Source organism: Protopterus annectens, chromosome 1.part0 (genome assembly GCF_019279795.1).
Source record: "Protopterus annectens isolate FY-2018-M chromosome 1.part0, PAN1.0, whole genome shotgun sequence".
Classification (NCBI taxonomy): Eukaryota; Metazoa; Chordata; order Ceratodontiformes; family Protopteridae; genus Protopterus; species Protopterus annectens.
The window spans coordinates 1613355371-1613376906 of NC_056725.1; the positions used below are offsets into that span (position 1 = coordinate 1613355371).

At 36.5% G+C, this 21536-nt stretch overlaps 1 protein-coding gene across 1 annotated transcript in view; it reads left to right on the forward strand.

Moving 5' to 3' along the window:
* Positions 1–21536, forward strand: part of CACNA1I (calcium voltage-gated channel subunit alpha1 I) — a 3136920-nt gene that overhangs the window by 2286760 nt on the left and 828624 nt on the right. Inside the window, exons 16-18 of the mRNA XM_044073362.1 lie at positions 7365–7465; positions 10942–11065; positions 11180–11248. Of these exons, the coding sequence (XP_043929297.1) occupies positions 7365–7465; positions 10942–11065; positions 11180–11248 (294 nt within the window). The remainder of the gene's footprint in view (positions 1–7364; positions 7466–10941; positions 11066–11179; positions 11249–21536) is intronic.

The following is a 21536-nucleotide window of genomic DNA, read 5'->3' on the forward strand; positions in this document are numbered from 1 at the left end:
CAGCTTTATAGTGAAAGATCTTATGAGAGTTGTGAAGTCAGAAACTGCAATGCGTATCTTTCTTTAATGATTTTCCAGCACAAACATATGGTGCTAACCTGAGGGCATGCAGTGATCATCATTACTTTTGAATGCTATGACTCTGATGCCTGAAGCCTACTACTTGGTAATGGACACATATAAGTCAAATAAGTCTCTGCTGCCACATGCAGTGGTCATCAGGGCTTTTGAGAGGTATGCCTGTGTGAATCTTTGATGCTTGAGGCCTACTACATAGTACTGAAAACATATAAGTCAAATAAGACTCTTCTGTCACATGTTAAGGTTATGTCTGTACAAATCTCCTACCTTGTATTTGCTTACTGTACCAAATAATAAAATATAAGAATATGCCACACATTCAAATTATTAAACAATACAGTCCAGGTTCAGGACTTACCTTGTAAATGCAGCAGTTGCCATAGTTTGCATTCAAGTCTGACTCTGTCAGATGCAAGCAGTAAATGGCCAATACATGGGGGAGGTAACGGTTATATGAGCTGCCTGACATCAATGTTAACATATTTATGTGAGTAGGAGGAAGGATTTAGACCCCCAGGTGGTGAGTAAGTGTGCTATACATTGTCTCTTAGCCAATGCAACGGTATACTGAGCATGCCTACATCTGCCTACACCCACAGCAACTAATGGCTCCCCCCTCCTCATCTACCTGTGGCTGTGGTGACCTTGGCCTTGGTGGCGGGATGTGTGCCTCTTCCCCTTGCTGATCCTGCTGAAGCTGTTTCCTCAGGATTATGTTTTGTAGCATGGTGCATACTGTGAATACTTCTGTACATGTCCATGGATTGTAATGCAGGACACCCCTAGATGTATGTAGGCAGTGTAACCGTGCCTTCAGCAGCCCAAAAACACACTCTGTGATATTTCTGGTTCATTATGACATTCTTCCATGGGTGTGTGTGCATTTCTGATGGGTGTCATCAACCATGGTTTCAGTGCATAGCCTAGCCTACATTTCCCAGTAGATGACCCTGTAGGATATCCACCATACTAAACATCTAGTACAGCTGGGAGGTGTGTCAGATATGTGAGTCATGGAAGCTGTCAGGGTTGCCAGCACATATGTTCAAGATGACTCCCTTGGCATTACACATGACTTGACAGTTGATAGAGTAGTAACACTTTCTGTTTATGTAGAGTCTACTCTGTTACTCATGTAGCGCTTTCATTTCTATATGTGTGAAATCTGTGGCACCCAGTACTTCAGGGTAGTTTGCTACATGGTAAAACTCTTGCATATTTCTGGCCCTTTCCTCAGAACCATGGGGGAAAAATATGTGTTCACTGGCATGTTAGAGCACAGCATTCAGGAATTAGTGGAGGATCCTGGATACTGATGTCTGTATCACCCCCACCATGTCACCCCTGTTGGTTTCTGAAGGGTACCTGTAGCTAAGATTCTAAGGGCTACACATAACTTTGTCTCCACTGGTATGGGTTTCCCTCGATTGGCGCTGATTCTGAGTTGTGAATGGCAGAGGTTGCAGAGTTCCTGTAGTGTATTCCTGTCCATTCTGTAGCACTCTAAAATTTCAACATCATGTAGGTTGGGAAAAGTTAAATGGGGCCTGAAAACTCTCCTCCTTCTCTACCTAGGCCTATTAACAGCAGCTGCATTGGCTTCAGCCTGTAGCACATACAAATGAATTAAAGCAGCAGTAGCCCCTAAAATTCTGTCCATGTAGACTCCTTTCTATGGTTGTATTCCAAACCAGCATGGAGTCTACACAGATGCTTTATAGCTTGTTGAATAGCTCTACCATGTTGGACTGGTTAATTAGCATGTAATTCAGCTATTTATGTTGTAATTAGAATGCCATGATGTTTACCTTGTTTGCATGGGGGTGTGAGCCTCTGCATGATGGTTACTGATTTTAAAACTTGCTGCAGCTGTGTATGTATGTCAAAATGACAGTGTAGGCTTTATTAAATCACCTTGTATATTGTTCAAAAGAAAAGAGAATACAAAATATATATTTTGGTTAAGCATCTAAGATTTCCAAAATTCAAGACAGCAGTCTTCTAAGCACTCCTTCATTTGCTTTTCATGGTTATTTCTCTTAAATCCCAAAGATGATTATTGACCAGTACCTCATTGTAGGCCTTGTGTATTTCTCAAATACTCATTCCAGAGTAGTTGCACTGAGCAAGCATGGCATTCACTTTTTCTCATTCTGTTAGTCAATCCCGGTCTCATCAGCATTTAAGCAAGTAATCACTGATAAGGCCGTTTACGGACTCACTGTGTTGACAGTCAACAAGTAGAAGTGAGATTTTGTATCTTGTTAAATGAAAAATTGGGAATTGTTCAGAAAATAATACCATTCAAAAAGGCTGTTGGGATATGCATTTCTTATTTCAGTTAATTGGCAGATCAGTCTTGCCCCTTTTGATGAGGCTGTAATCAGGAAATAGGATTACATGGCAACCAACATTCTGATGATAATAATTCTAAGATCACAAATAAGGGAAAAGTAATTTGCTGGTAAGGAATACTGGGGACAGACCATCATTTTTTGGACATAGCCCTATAATTCATTTACATTCCAAGGAACTATCTAGGTAGCTGACAAATATGAAAGCTAATGCAGAGACCCCCTTCCCTCTGCAAATGGACAGTGGGAGAATGAAAATCAGGACTGTCTATTTATTTTGTTGGTTGTTTGCTTAATTTGTTAAATGGATAAGGGAGCTGTAGTATCAACCTTTTTCAATCAGAATCTGGGGCATAGGGGCAAAAACAGAAACAATCAAAGGTGATTAACAAAACAAATCACATATAATGCATTTAATGGAAGCTGGCATCCATAGATCACTTTCTATGCAATGAATGAATGGTGATGCATTTAATACTGTTAGATGATAATCCAATAATACAATAGAGGTTCAAGAGTGTTCGAGAATGCTGTTTGAAACTACATGAATCTCTCCTGTATTATCAAACAGTTTTAGGGAATGTTCTCTGATATTACAAGAGACATTCATGTTATATCATGTATTAGATATTTTGGTGGCTTATAGTGTGTATAATTAAAGAAGAAGACTTCTTCACCTTAAACTGTTTCCATATGCCCAACCATTTTGCAACTCACAGCAGTATGTATATACATATATACATATGTTTTTTTTTTGTTTTCTATTGACCACTGGATGGAACTATTTATTGCATCACAGCCATAGTCGTCTCTCCTACATGTCCAGTCTCATTAATTTGTTCTTTCTAACAACTTTCAGAATTATGTTGTAGAACATATATTAGCTCAGTTTCCTTTCCTTTATAGCTGTACAGTAATGTGAGGGATGTGTCATAAAAGTGTATCCTTTAAAAGTGAATATACTTTTGTTTGACAGAGACATATGTAGTGGACAGGATGACAAAGATATTTTAAAAAGAAAACTAGACAGGTCAAATAGGGTGAGAGAGAGAAAGATAGGAATGGAGTATAGGTAGAATCTTATGAATGCACTTAAAGAGCAGAGTGGATAAGTATAAAGCAAATGTAATGTAATGATGCTGTTCTAGTCTGTGACATTGTGTCCCATGTTTGTATGTAATAATGTAATGATAGTGTTCTAGGCTGTGACATTGTGTCCCACATTTGTATGTAATAATGTAATGATAGTGTTCTAGGCTGCGACATTGTGCCCCACGTTTGTATGTAATGATGGTGTTGTAGGCTATGACATTGTTTCGCACGTTTGTATATAATAATGTAAAGATGGTGTTCTAGGCAGTGACATTGTGTCCCACGTTTGTATGTAATAATGTAATAATGGTGTTGTAGGCTGTGACATTGTGTCCCACGTTTGTATGTAATAATGTAATGATGGTGTTGTTGGCTGTGACATTGTGTCCCACATTTGTATGTAATAATGTAAAGATGGTGTTCTAGGCAGCGACATTGTGTCCCACATTTGTATGTAATAATGTAATGATGGTGTTCTAGGCTGCAACATTGTGTCCCACGTTTGTATGTAATAATGTAATGATGGTGTTCTAGGCTGCTTGTGTCTCACGTTTGTAGTAACTAGTTATGCACTGATATTTTTTCTTTCTTCTTGCTTATCTGGCATGGCATCAGCACTCCATCTAACAAGCTTCCTACCATAGCATCATCTCCTGCTATCATCTGTCATGTCTCTCCTCCATCCCTGCTATGCTGCCATCCCCACTCATGATACTTTTGGTGCTACATTGCTGTCTTCTACAACAAACAAACAGTTCAAAAAACTACTCATGGTTTAAAAGGATATGGCAGTTAGTCTGGATGAGATATATGTGTCAGCAGCTGCGATGTGTTAACAACCACTTGGGCAACAGGGAACATTACATTTCAGCTTGTTATGACTAAGAACATAATTTTGAAACTGCTCCACCATAGTACACTCATGGTGTTATATGCCATTAAAAGATATCTGGTGTTATCCTTCATTCATGTAGAAATTACTGATTTTTATATTGTTATCCACCAAATTTTGTACGAGTCATTCAGCTCTCTTGTTTGTTCTTACTGTGAGAAGTGGAGCTAATGCAATGTTTTATTTTTATTGTCCTAACTGGATTTCTGACATTTATCTTGCATCTCTACCATTGCTCATTCATTTTATTAGATGAAAAAGACCTACAAGCATGTTTTAATCTAAAGATGTGAGATTCAGTTGTTAGTTTTATACAGCAAACTGAAGAGTAGAGTACTCCGTCACTATATTCTGGGTAAACAGAACTTATGAGAAGGAAATACATGTAAAAAGAATGTAAGCCATTCAAATGCCATCCATTAGTCTTCAGCACAGTTTGTGTGTCACACATGTTCTTAGTCTTATTAATTATGGTAATAGAACTTATGAAGACAGATGCAGTACTTCTATTAAAATTCATAAAATAACAAAATCAAGAAAATATAACAAATGACATATAACACAAGCTGAATTATGTTTTCCATGATCTATGTGGAGATTTTTCTAAACCTTTTGTGACTTTGTGTGAACTGCAAGACAATTTAAATATAGGCATCATTTGTTTATTCCATTTGCATGCTGTTTTCCTACATTATAATATCATAGTCAATAGGACATTAAAGCAGACTGCTGGCATTGTGGATTCTTGACGTATAGCATCTGTAATATATTTAGCCAAGCAGATGAGGCCTAGAAGTAGAGTGCAGGGTACATCAGCATTATAAGGCAAAGTCGGTTTAATATGTTGACTCAACCACCCTCTGCAGAACTGCCAAAATGAGTGCTTAAAGAATGATCATCCATGTTACTAACATGAGCATGGTGCATATTTTCAGTGACAGACACATTGACCAGAGCTAGACATGTTCAATCAGGAGAACAGATAACAGAACATGTGGGTGATTTCAAGGGTGACACCTGTCATCTGCAGAAATTCAGTATGAGCACTCTGGGGGAGCTGTAGTTGCCTGCCACACATAAAAACACACACTTGCACATACCTAAACACACACATATGCCCATACTGGTTGTGGGCTCTCATCGCTGTCAATACTGGTGTGGAAGCTAAGGGGAGACATTGAGATGTGCACATTGGGGCTGAAGTAGTTAGGTAGCTAAGAGAAGCAAACCCTATGCACAGGACACTCTGTGTTTGCACAATCCACCCAAAACACTGTAATCCACAGAGAATGATCAGCACAACAGAAAGTCACCCAGGCAACAAGGAGTAAGTCCAAAAGTAAAGGTTTATTCCACGGTCAAATCTATCAGGAGGAACACAGAACACCAGTGTTGGTGCCCAATAGCATCTTCTTCAGTATGAATCTCATGTATGTTTTTCTTTCTGCTAGGTTTCACCCAGGAATAAAGTTGTCATTGCACACTTACTCACTGCTGACTGCATTGCTTTCTGTTGTGCTATTTTTTTGTGGATTGTAGTTAGCAAGCAACAACCACTGTAAAACCAGATGAAGGCATGTTCAGAATTTCTGTTACAGATAGACTGGGCTGATGTATGCCAAGAACTCCAGTCACTGACAGGTGAATTGTGGTAACTGAGGTGTCCTATCCTTCCCTGGCTAGGTGCTGACAGTTCAGGGACTAGGGATAGGATGGAGATGGAACTGGCTCAGACTCCCTTTAATGCCAGGCTGGTATTGGTTTAAGATGGCAAGTGGGGTATGTAAAGGTTCCAATCACAGCAGGCTTGCATGTGCAGTAGGTAGGAACACTGATAACTATCAGGCAGTGGAGGGGGCCATTAGCTGTGTATCTAATATTTTTTATCTTAAATTGGTGAAGTTGACTTTCTACTGCATGCACTGGCTTTTACAAATCCCTGCAGGATATCCATATATATATATATATATATATATATATATATATATATATATATATATTTGTTGTGCTTCAACAAAGTATTAGTTTAAAGGTGTGCATACTTATGCAACCAGCTTATTGTACATTTTTTATTTTTTATATTTTTTTTTCCCTAACAGATTTGTTTGTTTTTCAATTGAACTGTACAGGTTATAGGTCACATTAAAGATGGCAAGCAATTTGAAATGATGTATTGCGGTTATATCACAAAAACCTAGTGTTTTAACATCAGTGTGTACACTTTTTATATCCACTGTATGTATGTATATATATATATATATATATATATATATATATATATATATATATACATACATATATATATATATATATATATATATATATATATACATATATATATATATATATACATATATATATATATAGATATATATATAGATAGATAGATATATCCTAAGTCCAAAACTGTAAGATCTCAGAGAGTTTCCCTTACTTTAAGGTGCAGTAGTATCTGTTTAGCATATATATTCGAAGTGCTGCTGCACAGCTCCCATGCCAGGGACTGAAGGTGGAACAGCTATTTTCAATGTTTCCTGTTCCTTTTTATTTCATGGTTTATTTTTCAAGTATCAGAACTCAACAAAATCAGGCTTCCACTCATGATAGGGAGAAATCACACACTATTGATGTTACAAATAATTAAGGATGTGCTGTATACATTTAGTCTAGCATCTACCTTGGAGATCCAGAATGGAGAAACGTTCCTGAATCAGAATTCCTCATGCCTGGTTTTATGTCCAGAACACATCAGGAGTAATGAGCTTGCATTTTGTAATGGACATTCATTAATCCTATCACTAGATTTCAAGTAAGATGCACAGTATAAAGCATGGTACTCTCTAAATCTTTCTAAAGTGAAACCCAAAGGATTTTAAGCTTAGTGAGATATGTATGCTGTACTTGGATGCAGTACAACCAGTAACAGGAATATTGTTTCAACCTAGAGTCTCTGTTTTCGTATCCAGAAGATGATAGACGTGTACAAACCAGAGTGGTGTGAAGTACGGGAAGACTGGTCCGTCTACCTTTTCTCACCTCAGAACAGGTCAGTTCTTCATAACAATTTATATTTAATTACAATGGGTTATGGGGAAGGTGAAGACAATCTATAGACCCTTCCTGAACTTTGTTGAGGTAAGCACAGCAAACCTGTTTAGCACTGGACTAATAAAGGTGAAACAGCTGCTTGCCTACTATGAGACTGACTGTGTTCTGCTATAGTATATCTAAAAGTATCGCTTACTATTAATGTTTCATGTCCATATTACTGGGGATGCACTGCAATTCTGGTCAAGTAGCTTCTATATGATTTAACAATTGATGAAACCAATTTGCCTTCAACATAGTTATTATCAGTGCCTTAAAAGCATTTCAAAAGAAGCATTTTATATCTGAATTTTGGAGAGTAAACTGCCTTATTAAGTGATATTTTTGTGCAGTATGACCCAAGGAGCATAATTTCGTTAAAAAAAAAATATTTTTTAAGACATAGTGATATCTCACTGATATTATAGATTTTTATAAAGAATAAACAAGTAAATATTTGGTTTATTTTATTTCCATTAATAAGTAAATATTTGGTTTATTATATTTCCATTTTCATCATGCCTGCCTGCATCCAATTTCCTCAGAAGCCCTGGAAACCTTGTTTCTTAGCTTTGATGTATTAATTATGTAGAATTTGTTTTCTCTGTTAAAGATACTCTGCCTTATATTCTACTTTGTCTGCCAAATGTTAAACAACCATGTTATAAAGGTAAGATGGTACCTTTTCTTGAACCAGAATGGAGGTTACAGTAAACAGTCTAAGACATTAGACTTATTTAGTTTTAGAACCAGATTGTCCTTCTGAACATTTCCATTTTCAGGGAAGATACAGGGAGTGGATATACTACAAAATTAAGAAAGCAATAATAGTAAAATTAGACAGGGTGTGAGTTATTGTGGAATAACAATGTTTTGAGGCACAGCCTCATTGTCTCTAGGATGTATGTTATTTATCAGTAATACCAACCACACAGGACAGAAGAAAACAGGTAATCAATATTTTTTTTTGTGATATGCATGTATATTAGGCATGAAATGGTTGTTATACTATATATGAACTCTCAAAACAAAAAACAACTTGCGAAAAAATGCACCAGGATAACACGCTCATACGACTCCTGCTTTAATAACTTTAAACGCACTTTAAAAACGTTTTTCGTCTTACTGAATAGTAAAACTTCTTCAGAAGAATATTTAAACATACACAAAAGTCAGTCTTTAAATAAACTTCCAATTAAACTGGCGCCAAAATAAAAATGCCTCAATATGTAACACACCTTCTTAAAGCAATAATAACCTATTTTTCACAGACCTAATTAAATTTCAATATTGGTGTAACATACTAAAACATGCAAATAAATGGATTCAAAAACATTGAACTACATCAAATTTGGTTAAAAAACTACCCAATTAAAAACAATAGAAAATCATTGTTACATGAATAAATAAATGAATGTATAGCTGCATAAATCGATGTACTTTCTATGCCTAAACTACATGTTAATATGAATACAATGTATCAAAAAAAGGATATGTGTATCTTAAATTTAAGCATGCTCTTTTTCACCAAGCACCACACTAAATTACCTTTTATCCTATATTAATGTGCTTACAATTAAACATCTTAAAAATAACACATTTCAAGCAAATGCCCTATGAGCTAATATTCACTGTTATACTATTATTTAAACTTGATCATAAAAATTTATCTTTTATTAAAAACTTCTTAAAATGATATACAAAATTAATTAATTAGGTTTGTGAAAAACAGGTTATTATTGCTTTAAGAAGGTGTGTTACATATTGAGGCGTTTTTATTTTGGCGCCAATTTAATTGGAAGTTTATTTAAAGGCTGACTTTTGTGTATGTTTAAATATTCTTCTGAAAAAGTTTTACTATTCAGTAAGACGAAAAACGTTTTTAAAGTGCGTTTAAAGTTATTAAAGCGGGAGTCGTTGTATGAGCGTGTTATCCTGGTGCATTTTTCCACAAGTTGTTATACTATAGCTGTTTTATTGACGTTTGTGTTGTGTAAAAAATGTAAAGGATACACTATGTAATTTGTACTGTTTTTATTTATGTTTACTCCCTCCTACACACAGAGACAAACACACACACGAGTAACCCACACACACACACACACACACACACACACACACACACACACACACACACACAGACACACAGACACACACACACACACACACACACAGACACACACACACTCACACTCATATTCAGAAACATGCATGCTGACTGGAAAGAGTAATCAGCATGCCCGTTGTAAACTGAGAGATCCCCAATAGAAATAAGTCTGTCTTATTTCTCTGTGCCACTAAGTGGAGACTCTTAACTGTTTTAAAAAAAAAGGCATCACATGCAACTCTGCATAACAATCTTCTTCCAGGAGCAGAATAATACACTTTAAAAAAGTCAGAAAAACATCTTAGTGGTCCTATATCAATATAACAACTGCCTTTGACATGCAAACTGTATAAAGCTTCTCAGTGAGTACTACAGCACCTAATTAAAAAAAACAAATACAAAATGAAAATACCGATGCTGCCCAGAAGGCACATCCTCCATCTCCACAGCATCTCAATAACAAAAAAGAAAGAGAATGAAGACTGCACACAGGTCTTAACAGGACAAGTTTTAGTTTTTAAGGAAAAAAAGCAAAAAGTTCAATGTACTTTACAGGCACTCACAGAATCAGTGCATGCAGAGTACACATTTTTCATACCCTAGGCTGCCAGTGCTTCACAGAAGAATGCTAACGTCCATTTATACCTTGACATTATATAAAAAAGGTAAGCAAGTTATTTATAAAATAATGTCATTGTATAATAGTAATACTCCACTCCTGTCTGTGGGTATCAATGGATTTATCCATGGATGGCTTTGTTTATTCACTAGGGATTCACGCTTGTGATCAAACCACACCAACCATGAAGTAAATCCTGTGATATCCATACAGAGTTCTGGATTATTGATTAATTCAACCATTGTACAGATTTACTACTTGTCAACACTACAGTAGATTACAGAAAGTAATGTTAAAGTTTTTTTTTTCTAGTATTAGACATCATTTCTTGGGAAAGAATATTGACATATGTCTGGAAGTGTTACAGAACTGAAATGCTCATTGTTTTATTCTGTAGCATTTCTAATTTGTCTAGTTTTGTTTAGGGTAGTTTTGTGATGACATGGTATAGTTGTATTTGAGATTTGTTTCTATACTAGCAGAGCCCTCTGTGTTTCTATTTCTTAATTCTGCAGTAGCTGGTCAAAAAAGGAGGTGCCCCCCCCATGGTTAATGGGTTTAGAGCTGCAAGTAGGTGCATTTGTTTTTCATTGGGCTCTTCCATTAATTCACTCCTTTGGAACTGCGAGTCACCAGCAGGAGTTGGTTAAATACCTGCCCTGATTTCATGGGGACTTACCTTGCCATTCTTTCTGATTTATGCAATTAGATTTCGACTCATGTGCCAGATGATCATTGCTCATAAACTCTTTGATTACGTGGTCCTGGTTTTCATATTTCTCAACTGTATCACTGTTGCACTGGAACGGCCAGAGATTGAGCAGAAGAGCACAGTGAGTGTCCTTCATTGTTTCTTGCTTCTTGGAAGTCATATAAAACAACCTTTTATTAGTACTGCTAGTTTGTGTTGGATAGCTGGAATGATTTTTCTTTTCGTGCCTTTTCAGGAAAGAATATTCCTCACTGTCTCCAACTATATATTCACAGCCATCTTTGTTGCAGAGATGACACTGAAGGTAGGACATAACTTTTGCTGTATGATCATAGTCATCTAAGAATGTGTTCGAGGGATTTGACAAAAGTGTAAAAATGAAAGGGAGATCAATATATGTAATGGAGTTATATCTGCTGCAGTGAACATTTGAAAGTCATGTTGATGTATGGCTTCTTTAATAAATAATGGTATAGTATTAATTTTATTTGCACGTTTACAAAGAAAGTCCATCTGGGTTGGAAAACCCTTTTCAGCATAGGTCCAGGGGGCAAACTTCCAAAAAAGTAACAATCATTATACAGTGGAACAAATATACATGCAAATATACAGTATGCAGTTGAGCCCCTGCATTTAGGATACAGAGACATAGTAACAAAACAGAATATTGCACAATGGTAAATTATATCATTGTACCCATTATAATACACAGGAATCGGCATATATATATGTATATATATATATATATATATATATATATATATATATATATATATATATATATATATTATGTAGGAGGGCCAGTTTGAAGGAGATTGAAGACTGTAAAGTGGTGACTGGAGAAAGTGTAGTTTGGCAGCATAGGATGGTAGTTTGTAGGATGACGTTGGTGATCAAGAAGAGGAGGAGGAGGAGGAGTGTGAGCCCAGCACCAAGGATCAAATGGTGGAAATTCAAAAAGGGTAATTGTGAGGTGGAGTTCAGGGATGAGTTAAGGCAGGCACTGGGTGGCAGTGAAGAGTTACCAAATAGCTGGGTAACTACAGCAGAGCTAGTAAGGGAGACGGCTAGAAAGGTGCTTTGTATCACATCTGGACAGAGGAAAGATGACAAGGAGACATGGTGGTGGAATGAGGAAGTACAGGAGAGTATACAGAGAGAGGTTGGCAAAGAAGAAGTGGGATTGTCAGAGAGATGAAGAAAATAGACAGGAGTAAAAGGAGATGAGGTGCATGGCAAAGACAGAGGTGGCGAAGGCTAAGGATAAGGCATATGAAGAGTTGTATGAAAGGTTGGACACTAAGGAGGGAGAAAAGGACCTGTACCGATTGGCTAGACAGAGGGACCAAGCTAGTAAAGATGTGCAGCAGGTAAGGATGATAAAGGATAATAAGGGAAATGTACTCACAAGCAAGGAGAGTGTGTTGAGCAGATGGGAAGGGTACTTTGAGGGGCTGATGAATGAAAAGAATGAGAGAGAGAGAAGGTTGGATGATGTGGGGATAGTGAATCATGAAGTGCAATGGATTAGCAAGGAGGAAGTAAGGATAGCTATGAAGAGAATGAAGAATGGAAAGGCTGTTGGCCCAGATGACATACCTGTGGAAGCATGGAGGTGTTTAGGAGAAATGGCAGTGGAGTTTTTAACCAGATTGTTTAATGAAATCTTGGAAAGTGAGAGGATGCCCGAGGAATGGAGAAAAAGTGTTTTGGTACCAATTTTTAAGAATAAGGGTGATGTGCAGAGCTGTAGTAACTACAGAGGGAATACATTGATCAGTCACAGCATGAAGTTATGGGAAAGAGTAGTGAAAGCTAGGTTAAGAAGGGACGTGATGATTAGTGATCAGCAGTATGGTGTCATGCCAGGAAAGAGCACTACAGATGCAATGTTTGCTCTGAGAGTGTTGATGGAGAAGTACAGAGAATGTCAGAAGGAGTTGCATTGTGTTTTTGTAGACTTAGAGAAAGCATATGACAGGGTACCTAGAGAGGAGTTGTGGTATTGTATGAGGAAGTCAGGAGTGTCAGAAAAGTATATAAGAGTAGTACAGGATATGTACGAGGGTAGTGTGACAGTGGTGAGGTCTGTGGTGGGAGTGACAGATGCGTTTAAGGTGGAGGTGGGGTTACATCAAGGATCAGCTCTGAGCCCTTTCTTATTTGCAATGGTGATGGACAGGTTGACAGACGAGATCAGACAGGAGTCCCCGTGGACTATGGTGTTTGCAGATGACATTGTGATCTGTAGTGAGAGTAGAAAACAGGTGGAGGAGACCCTGGAGAGATGGAGATATGCTCTAGAGAGAAGAGAAATGAAGGTCAGCAGGACTAAGACAGAATATATCTGTGTGAATGAGAGGGAGGATAGAGGAATGGTGAGGATGCAAGGAGTAGAGGTGGCAAAGGTGGATGCGTTTAAATACTTGGGGTCAATAGTTCAGAGTAACGGTGAATGTGGAAGAGAGGTGAAGAAGAGAGTACAGGCAGGATGGAGTGGGTGGAGAAGAGTGTCAGGAGTGATTTGTGACAGACGAGTACCTGTAAGAGTGAAAGCGAAGGTCTACAAGAGGGTAGTGAGACCAGCTATGTTATATGGGTTGGAGACAGCGGCATTGACAAAAAGGCAGGAGTTTGAGCTGGATGTGGCAGAATAAGATGTTAAGATTTGCACTGGGTGTGACGAGGGTGGACAGGATTAGGAATAAGTATATTAAAGGGTCAGCCCCGTTTGAAAGGTTTGGAGACAAAGCCAGAGAGGCACGATTACGTTGGTTTGGACATGTGCTGAGGAGGGATGCTGAGTATATTGGGAAAAAGATGCTAAGGATGAAGCTACTAGGTAACAGGAAAAGAGGAAGGCCTAAGATGAGGTTTATGGATGTGGTGAGAGAGGACATGCAGGTGGTTGTTGTGACAGAGCAAGATGCAGAGGCAGGAAGAAATGGAAACAGGTGATCTGCTGTGGTGACCCCTAACAGCAACAGCCGAAAGAAGATGATGATATATATATATATATATATATATATATATATGTATATAGATAGATAGATATGTGTGTGTGTGTGTGTGTGTGTGTGTGTGTGTGTGTGTGTGTGTGCATACACATATACACATACATATGAAAAAAAAATATATATATATATATATATATATATATATATATACACATACATACAAGCGCGCACACACACACACACACACACACACACACACACACACACACACACCATGCATCCAGTGAGTTTCATATATGCACAAACTTGACAGATACAGAGGCAGAGAGACATTCTGAAAGACATATGCAGAAATTTAGATACACTCTCCCCACACATGGGTACATACAGCGACATGCATGTACACAGATAAACACACACACACACACACATACATGCGCACACACAAAAAGTGCCCATTAATTGTAGACACTTTCTTCACTGTGTGTACTTTAGATGTCTCCTTGTGATCAAATGAATGAAAAAAAATATTTACAAAACAAAGCAATGCATCTCCACCTACCCCACATACCTCTCAACTGTCTCTGTTTTTGTAAAATATTTTGCCTTATATTTTTTCTCTGTCCCTTGAAAAAAAATATTTGCTTTTCTACTAAATCTCTGAGGGCTACAGTTAGTCAATAAATTCAGCATTATGGTTTCATATGGCTTGTTGTTTACTAAAAGCTTGTTGAAGCAAAACCTCTTGTTCTGTTAGCTTTTTAAGTGAATTATGGCAATATTTAAAAAAAAATTACTGGTTTTGGATCTATGTCATTCCATTATTGTTAGCTTTGTCCAGAATTCTTGAGCAAAGAAGTTAAAAGGTACAGGCAGACTATCTGTAACACACACGTGCACACAAACACACAGGCATACACTTTGCTTCTGTCTCACTCACAAACACGCAGACACACAAACACACACTCTCTGTTTCTCACATTGATCCTTCTACTTACATTGACTGCATTAGGGTGGTTGTAATTCATTTCGCACTGTCACTAAATGTGGCTTTTTAATTGCTGTGGATAGCAAGTGGAAAATAGAATGGCACCTGTTTCTAACTGCTGCTGCAGTTATTTTTGTTACTTTTCCTTTCAGGTTTATCTGTTTCTTTCTTTGTCCAATGCTCTCTAAGCACCCATGTTTAGTCTATAGAAGGAGATGGAAGCCGTTTGTTTTCTATCCATGTTTCACTGTAGCTTAATATGCTGCAGCAAAGCCATGGATTTTGTTGATGGGTTCTCCTCTCACATGAATACCTTTTGGAGAATGTCTGTTCTGCAATAGGATATCATATTTAAGTTCTGCCCATTTTCTAATAGAGATTACACAAGCAATATAAGACAGTGAAAGGAACTTAGAGTTGATTAAGTAAACATAAAGTAACTTTATATAGAAATGGAGTATTTATTACTACATAGGAAAATTAAATTTAGGTGGCGTGGAATGCTGTCCAAGATAGAGATATAAGCAGGCAGAGAGGTATGGGTCACTCTCAAGATATCTTATGCAAGTGATGTACTCACTGCATTTCTGTCTTGGTGCCTTTTAAAAAAATATTCCCTGTATTTCAGTCATGCAGAAAATTATGAAGAGTGGTTATGGAAAGAAGTAAAGGTTAGTATCTCCCATTCAGTCTCTCGTCTTTGAGAACTGCAGTATCAACAAGGCTATATTTGCTATATCACTGTGAGAGAAAGGAGGAATCATTGAGTATAACAGTCTGTTGTTTTCGCAGCACTCAAAATGTTGTACATAGTTAATCAAACTGTTTAAGTTATCAGAATTGTAATCCACTGGGTTGTATTTGGCTGCTATAGTGCAGTCTCCAGTGTTGCATGAGTCAGAGAGAAATGAAAGCATGTTATAGTTCAGAGAGGCTGAGACATATATGTCTTTAACTTTCAGCTTTTGTTTAAGAATCAGTGTGACTTCCGTGATCTTTGTTTGGTTAGTGCAGTAATATTTGTTTTATTATTCAATGTTCTGTTTGAACTAGGAGTATATGATGTGTATTGCCAACCACTGTACTATCTGCAATGTGGTTGGCCTGTTAATATTGAAAATTACAAAAGTACTATGGTTATAACTTCAAGTTGTTCAGTTTTCAAATTGTTACTGAAATAGAGACATTTGAGTGGTGATGTTGACAGCAAACAAACATCAAATCTTTGAAGGCCTACATATGTATGCACTAAGTATTACCACTGAAATCAGTCCATGTAAATGGAATGCTGTAAATGTGTATAGATTGCACTGCACACCCACATCAATTTAGTTTTCTTGATGTTTATGTGTAGACCTCCATCCCCTAGGTTTCTATGAGTCAACAAGTCAACACTCTGCCTTAAAGTGTTTGGGAAGAAAATCGGCACATTTGATTGAAGGACTTTGACATCTCAGGACAATTATTCCTTGCATCTTAAAAACTTAGAACATCCATTTAAACTCATTTTGTGAAATTGCCCCTTTTCTGAGTTGATCCAGGATCACTGTCCATTTAAGTAACTTATTCACCATCACACAGTTTGCTAGTTGAAACTGAGGGGCTCAAACCCAGTACTACAAGATTAAGCTGATTAATAGCTCATACACTTCACCCCACCCCCAAGCTAAACCGGCAAAGCATTACAGAAGTAGTTGTCACTGTGATTAACAGTATTGCCTTGGGTGCAGTTAAAACGTTCTTCCTGTATCCATGACATTAGAGCCTGCATAATTCTGTCTCCTTACCCTCTTGTTCTGCCCCAGAGATACCTGTACCCATTGGTAACTGTAATAATGTTTTGTACCATCATTGTCATATTAGGATCTATGTACACTGACGGTACAGAAATTATAGTATGTTAAAAAGGTGTTACTCTTGGGTTTGGGAACAACAACCACTTGTGTGAGAAGGAATCCAGATGGGGTATTGTTCAGATGCCACTGTGTTCACTGCCCTGTAAGTTGGCACAGGAAGTTAGCTCTGCCTACAGGCTCATTAGTATTCAGATATTTATTTCTGTCCACAAGTCAGGACAGTTAGCAGTAAGCTTGTGCTGCTCCAACATACATCCTCTCATTTATGGCATACTTGCATTTGTTGTATTCCCTCAGATTTTATTACATGATAAAAAGGTAGACCAGTTAAGATCTAAACAATCCTTACAATAATGGAAGAGATGAGGCCGTCATGTGAACAAATGCCTTGCATCTTGAATTTGATTGGGTCAAATGGCCATACCACTAGCACATTGAGTTTAAACAGTGGCTTCCCAAGTAATTCCTGGATTTATTTGTCATTTTATTAGTCTTCTCAGATATTTTTTCTTGCGTTTAGTGAACATATTGCCTCTCTTCTGAATGCCATCTCCTACTATGGGAAATTTAGATTCACACTTCATAATGAGCTTCTTCTGATTAGACTGTAGCTCACTAAACAACTTAGATATCATTTTACTGGAAATTATTTGCATTTTACAACAACAAGGCACTCACCAATACATTTATGTTAATAGTGATGACTGTTACGTTTCCATGGCAGCTAAACATTAAAAAACGAAGACATGTTTATTACCTTGCAGTTTCACTGTGTGAAAAAAAGAAAAAACAAGCTGTAATATGATACTTTTAAACATTAATTAAAGGCGGTATATAAGAACATCAGAAATAACTATTTAACATTACCAATGCATCCAATAGATATACAAGTAAAGAATCACTTCACTTTTATATTGTCAAGCAATATATCATAATTTGTAGTAAGCTCTAATGTTTCCCGTAAAAAGAAAAATAAGGGCATATTAAGAGCAGCCATTTTAAAATTTATCTAGATCAATTACAGTAGATTATTTCTTGGAAAAAAATACAGAGGAAGCATTGAAACATTTATTGTACCATATTTTGGTTCTAACTTCTAAACAACATTATTTCCAATTAATGCAGCCTAGATATAAACTATGCAAGTATTGATTTGTGCACTATTCAGTGCAGCACATTATTTCTAGTAGTGGTAATTTTACATTTAGAACTTCTGAAAGTAAATTATTTGCAATGTGCTGGTATAAGATGATAGCAACGTTTGCCACATTTTACCACTGAACCACCACACTATAAATTTCCTATTTTTATCTGCTTTGAGGATCCATCAAACCTGCTATGCAGAATATCAGCTGTGAAATGCATATATTTTCTGCAAACTACATTTAGTAATATGATTTATATAGTTTAAAAGGAATCCTTACAGGAGGATATTTTTAAAGTCACGAGGAAAGGAAAAACACAGACCTTTGTCTGGAAATTGAACCCAGACCTTCTACATTCCTTGCAGTTGCCGCTATCATTAGATCAACAAAATGTCTGTTGACAGGCATCTGGTTTAATAAATGCGCTTCTATTTTTACTTTTTATATCATGTAAATCGATTATTTAGCTAACTTCTTCAATTGCCTATAGCACTGGGAGAGATAGCACAGGAGCCATCAAATGAATGAATCAAAATATCCAAAATAAAGCTGTGTAATAGTTTGATAATATATAAAAAAATATGATTTGTTATAACACATCACATGTAGCTCAGAATACCAAGCTGCAGAAATAAGTTGAGGGTATCAAACTGCAGATATTAACACTGCTGAATACAGTAGCTGGTAAAGGAATCCACCAAAGAAACATTGTACAAATAATCATATCACAGTCGACATTACTATTACTATGTTAAAAAAATGTGCATCATTTTAATTATACCCAAACAGTTTCAGCAACCAATGCCTTATCATGTCAACATGATCATTCAAAACTACAAAGATAACTGAACAACTAGTTTTAGGCAAACATTCTCAGAACATAAATTTCAAACACTGACTATATTCTGGACCTGCCAGAGACACTTAACTAGTTCACCTCTAGCCTGTATAATTTACAAAACTCATTATTTCATACTATCAAAAGAAGCCTCAGAGGACAGCCATAGCATTGGGTAAACTCTGACCATGTAGCAATGATGAAGGAAAGAGATAATGCCTGGAAAATGGAAACAAAACCAAAGTTAGCAAATCTGCCTAACTCTGAGAAAGTCTACTAGAATAGTGAGTAACTTAGCTAAACTGCAATACCTGAGACAAAAACAGGCAGCCCCTGCTAGTAAATAAAGCTCTTTTTGGAAGGAAATAAAACACCTTGCAATACGATTCACTAACTTCTCCACAGCTTCTTCAGTCCTAACAATTAACTTGTCTAACTTTGCAGAAGGATTGAAATCCCTTTTCAAGTCCTCCATATAAAGACATTACTGATAAATTACCAGACAATAATCATACTTCAATTGAAATACAACGTAGGTACAATATCTCACTTATAACCATTAGCTGAATGGGTAGCCACAAATTATACTTCTCAGAAATAACTATCAATGAAACAAAAAAGATGTTACAAAATCTAAACCATCCTCAGATAAATTTAATTTCCACATCCTACCTTCCTCAGGAAAGAAGCCAAATTCATCGGTAAACCATTTACTCATATTAGGGATTATTGCCCCCTTCTTTCAAGAGCACTGTTATCCTTCCACTTCCGAAGTTCTCATCATCAAAACATTCCAAAGACTTCTGTCCCATATGAAATCTATGCCCAGTATATTTATATATATACAGTTACTTAAAACACATTAGTAGCTACAACCAACTGTCTGACCAGCAACATGGCTTTCCCAATGGCTTCAACACTATTACAGCACTTTATTCTGCAACCACTACTATCTTCTGTAATATGGACAAGGGGCTTATTACAGCAGGAGTCTTTATGAACAGTTGTGCATCTGTGACTGACAACCGTAACATACTGTTGTGAAAACTCAAAAGGTTAAACTTTGGGGGCAGCATAATAAAAATATTTTTCTTACAGATCCTTTAAAATCTATGCTAATAACCAATACTCTGCAGTCAAAATACTTAGTGCAGTACCCCTAGGATATGTTCTTGACCCCCTACTTCTCTAACTATTTAGCAATGATATAACACAAGACCTACCAACTCTAAATGTCACTGTTTGCACAGACGATGGTTTACTCTTAAAAGCCAATAAATCTGATAATGACTTTTAAACTTGGGTACAAATAAGTTTCTCTAAACTGTGTAAATGGACATCATATAGCAAACCCATTCTCAATCCTACTGAAACCTATGTTATCCTCTCTACCACCCCTCAAAAATCTGCTAAGTTACCCATTATCCTCCACAAAGACACACTGGGTAATAATATTTCAAATGTCCCTGAATGCAAATACCTAGGTCTAACTCAAGACCAGTGTGTTACTTTCTCAGCCAATGCTGACAACATCTCCTTTTCCACAGCAGCAAGGTCTTTTCTCATTAAAAACATAATTCTACCCAGACTTGAATATTTTCTTCCCTTATTACTTCTGCACTCCTTCTGCTTTGTGTGCTCACTCTTTCCTGGATGAACTTTTTATATTTCTTCCATCGAGAATTCTACATTCAAAAATATTTTTGATCCTCCAGGAAAAAAATTTTCTTATGAAAGTTGGATACAGCAACTTGAATCTCACACCTGCATCTTGATATTCCTTGATTACTGGGATAAACCTTTTTCTCTTCTATCTGATGATGTGAATACTCATTTTCCACAAGCCCTCTGCTATCCCCATTTTTAGTACTTTTCTCTTCTTCCACAATTTTGTCAGTTCTTCTTTATTTTGGAATGATTTTGTCTTGACTAAAAGAGGACTTGGCTGTTTTCTCATGGTAAGATTTGAAGCATATACACAATGTGTTGTTTCAATTAACAAATCCTGATGTGTAACAGTAGTCCAGTTGCTTATTTGTACTTTCATAAAATGAATGCAATTTGTTCCTTCCAGTTTCATTGACATTGCAGAAAATCTCTGGTTTTCTCTATATGCTCAGTCTTCTAACTCTGCTATTTTTGAAACTTTGTGTGGTATTAAATAATGCTTCTGAATTTTACTGTCACTTTTTTCTTTAACCATTATTACTACATTTTTTGGGGGGGTTTCATTTTTTGAAATGGCTCTCCTCGAATAACCTCATATTCAACCAGACTTTTTTCATTTCAGTCTCTGATTTTTGCAGTTTTATCAGTTCATCTGCTAGTTAAAGCATCATCTATTTTTCCAGTAGTTTATTTAAGAAGAGGGCAGGAAAGGCTACGATGGTTAAATGGTGTTACAGCAGAAATGAGTATGAGTGTACTGAAACTTAGAAGAAGCAGTCGTGGTTACACAGGTCTGGTGTGCTGAAGTCCATGAGTTCACAAACATGAGGTCAGTCTCAAGCGAATGAGTAAACCACTATATAAATATACATCTCTCTCAGTATATATATATATATATATATATATATATATATATATATATATATATATATATATATATATATATATATATATATATATATATATATATATATATATATATATATATATATATATATATATATATATTTATATGTACAGTGGATATAAAAAATTTACACACCCCTGTTAAAATGCCAGGTTCTTGTGATATAAAAATTTGAGACCACAATAAATCATTTCAAAACTTTTCCCACCTTTAATGTGACATATAACCTGTAC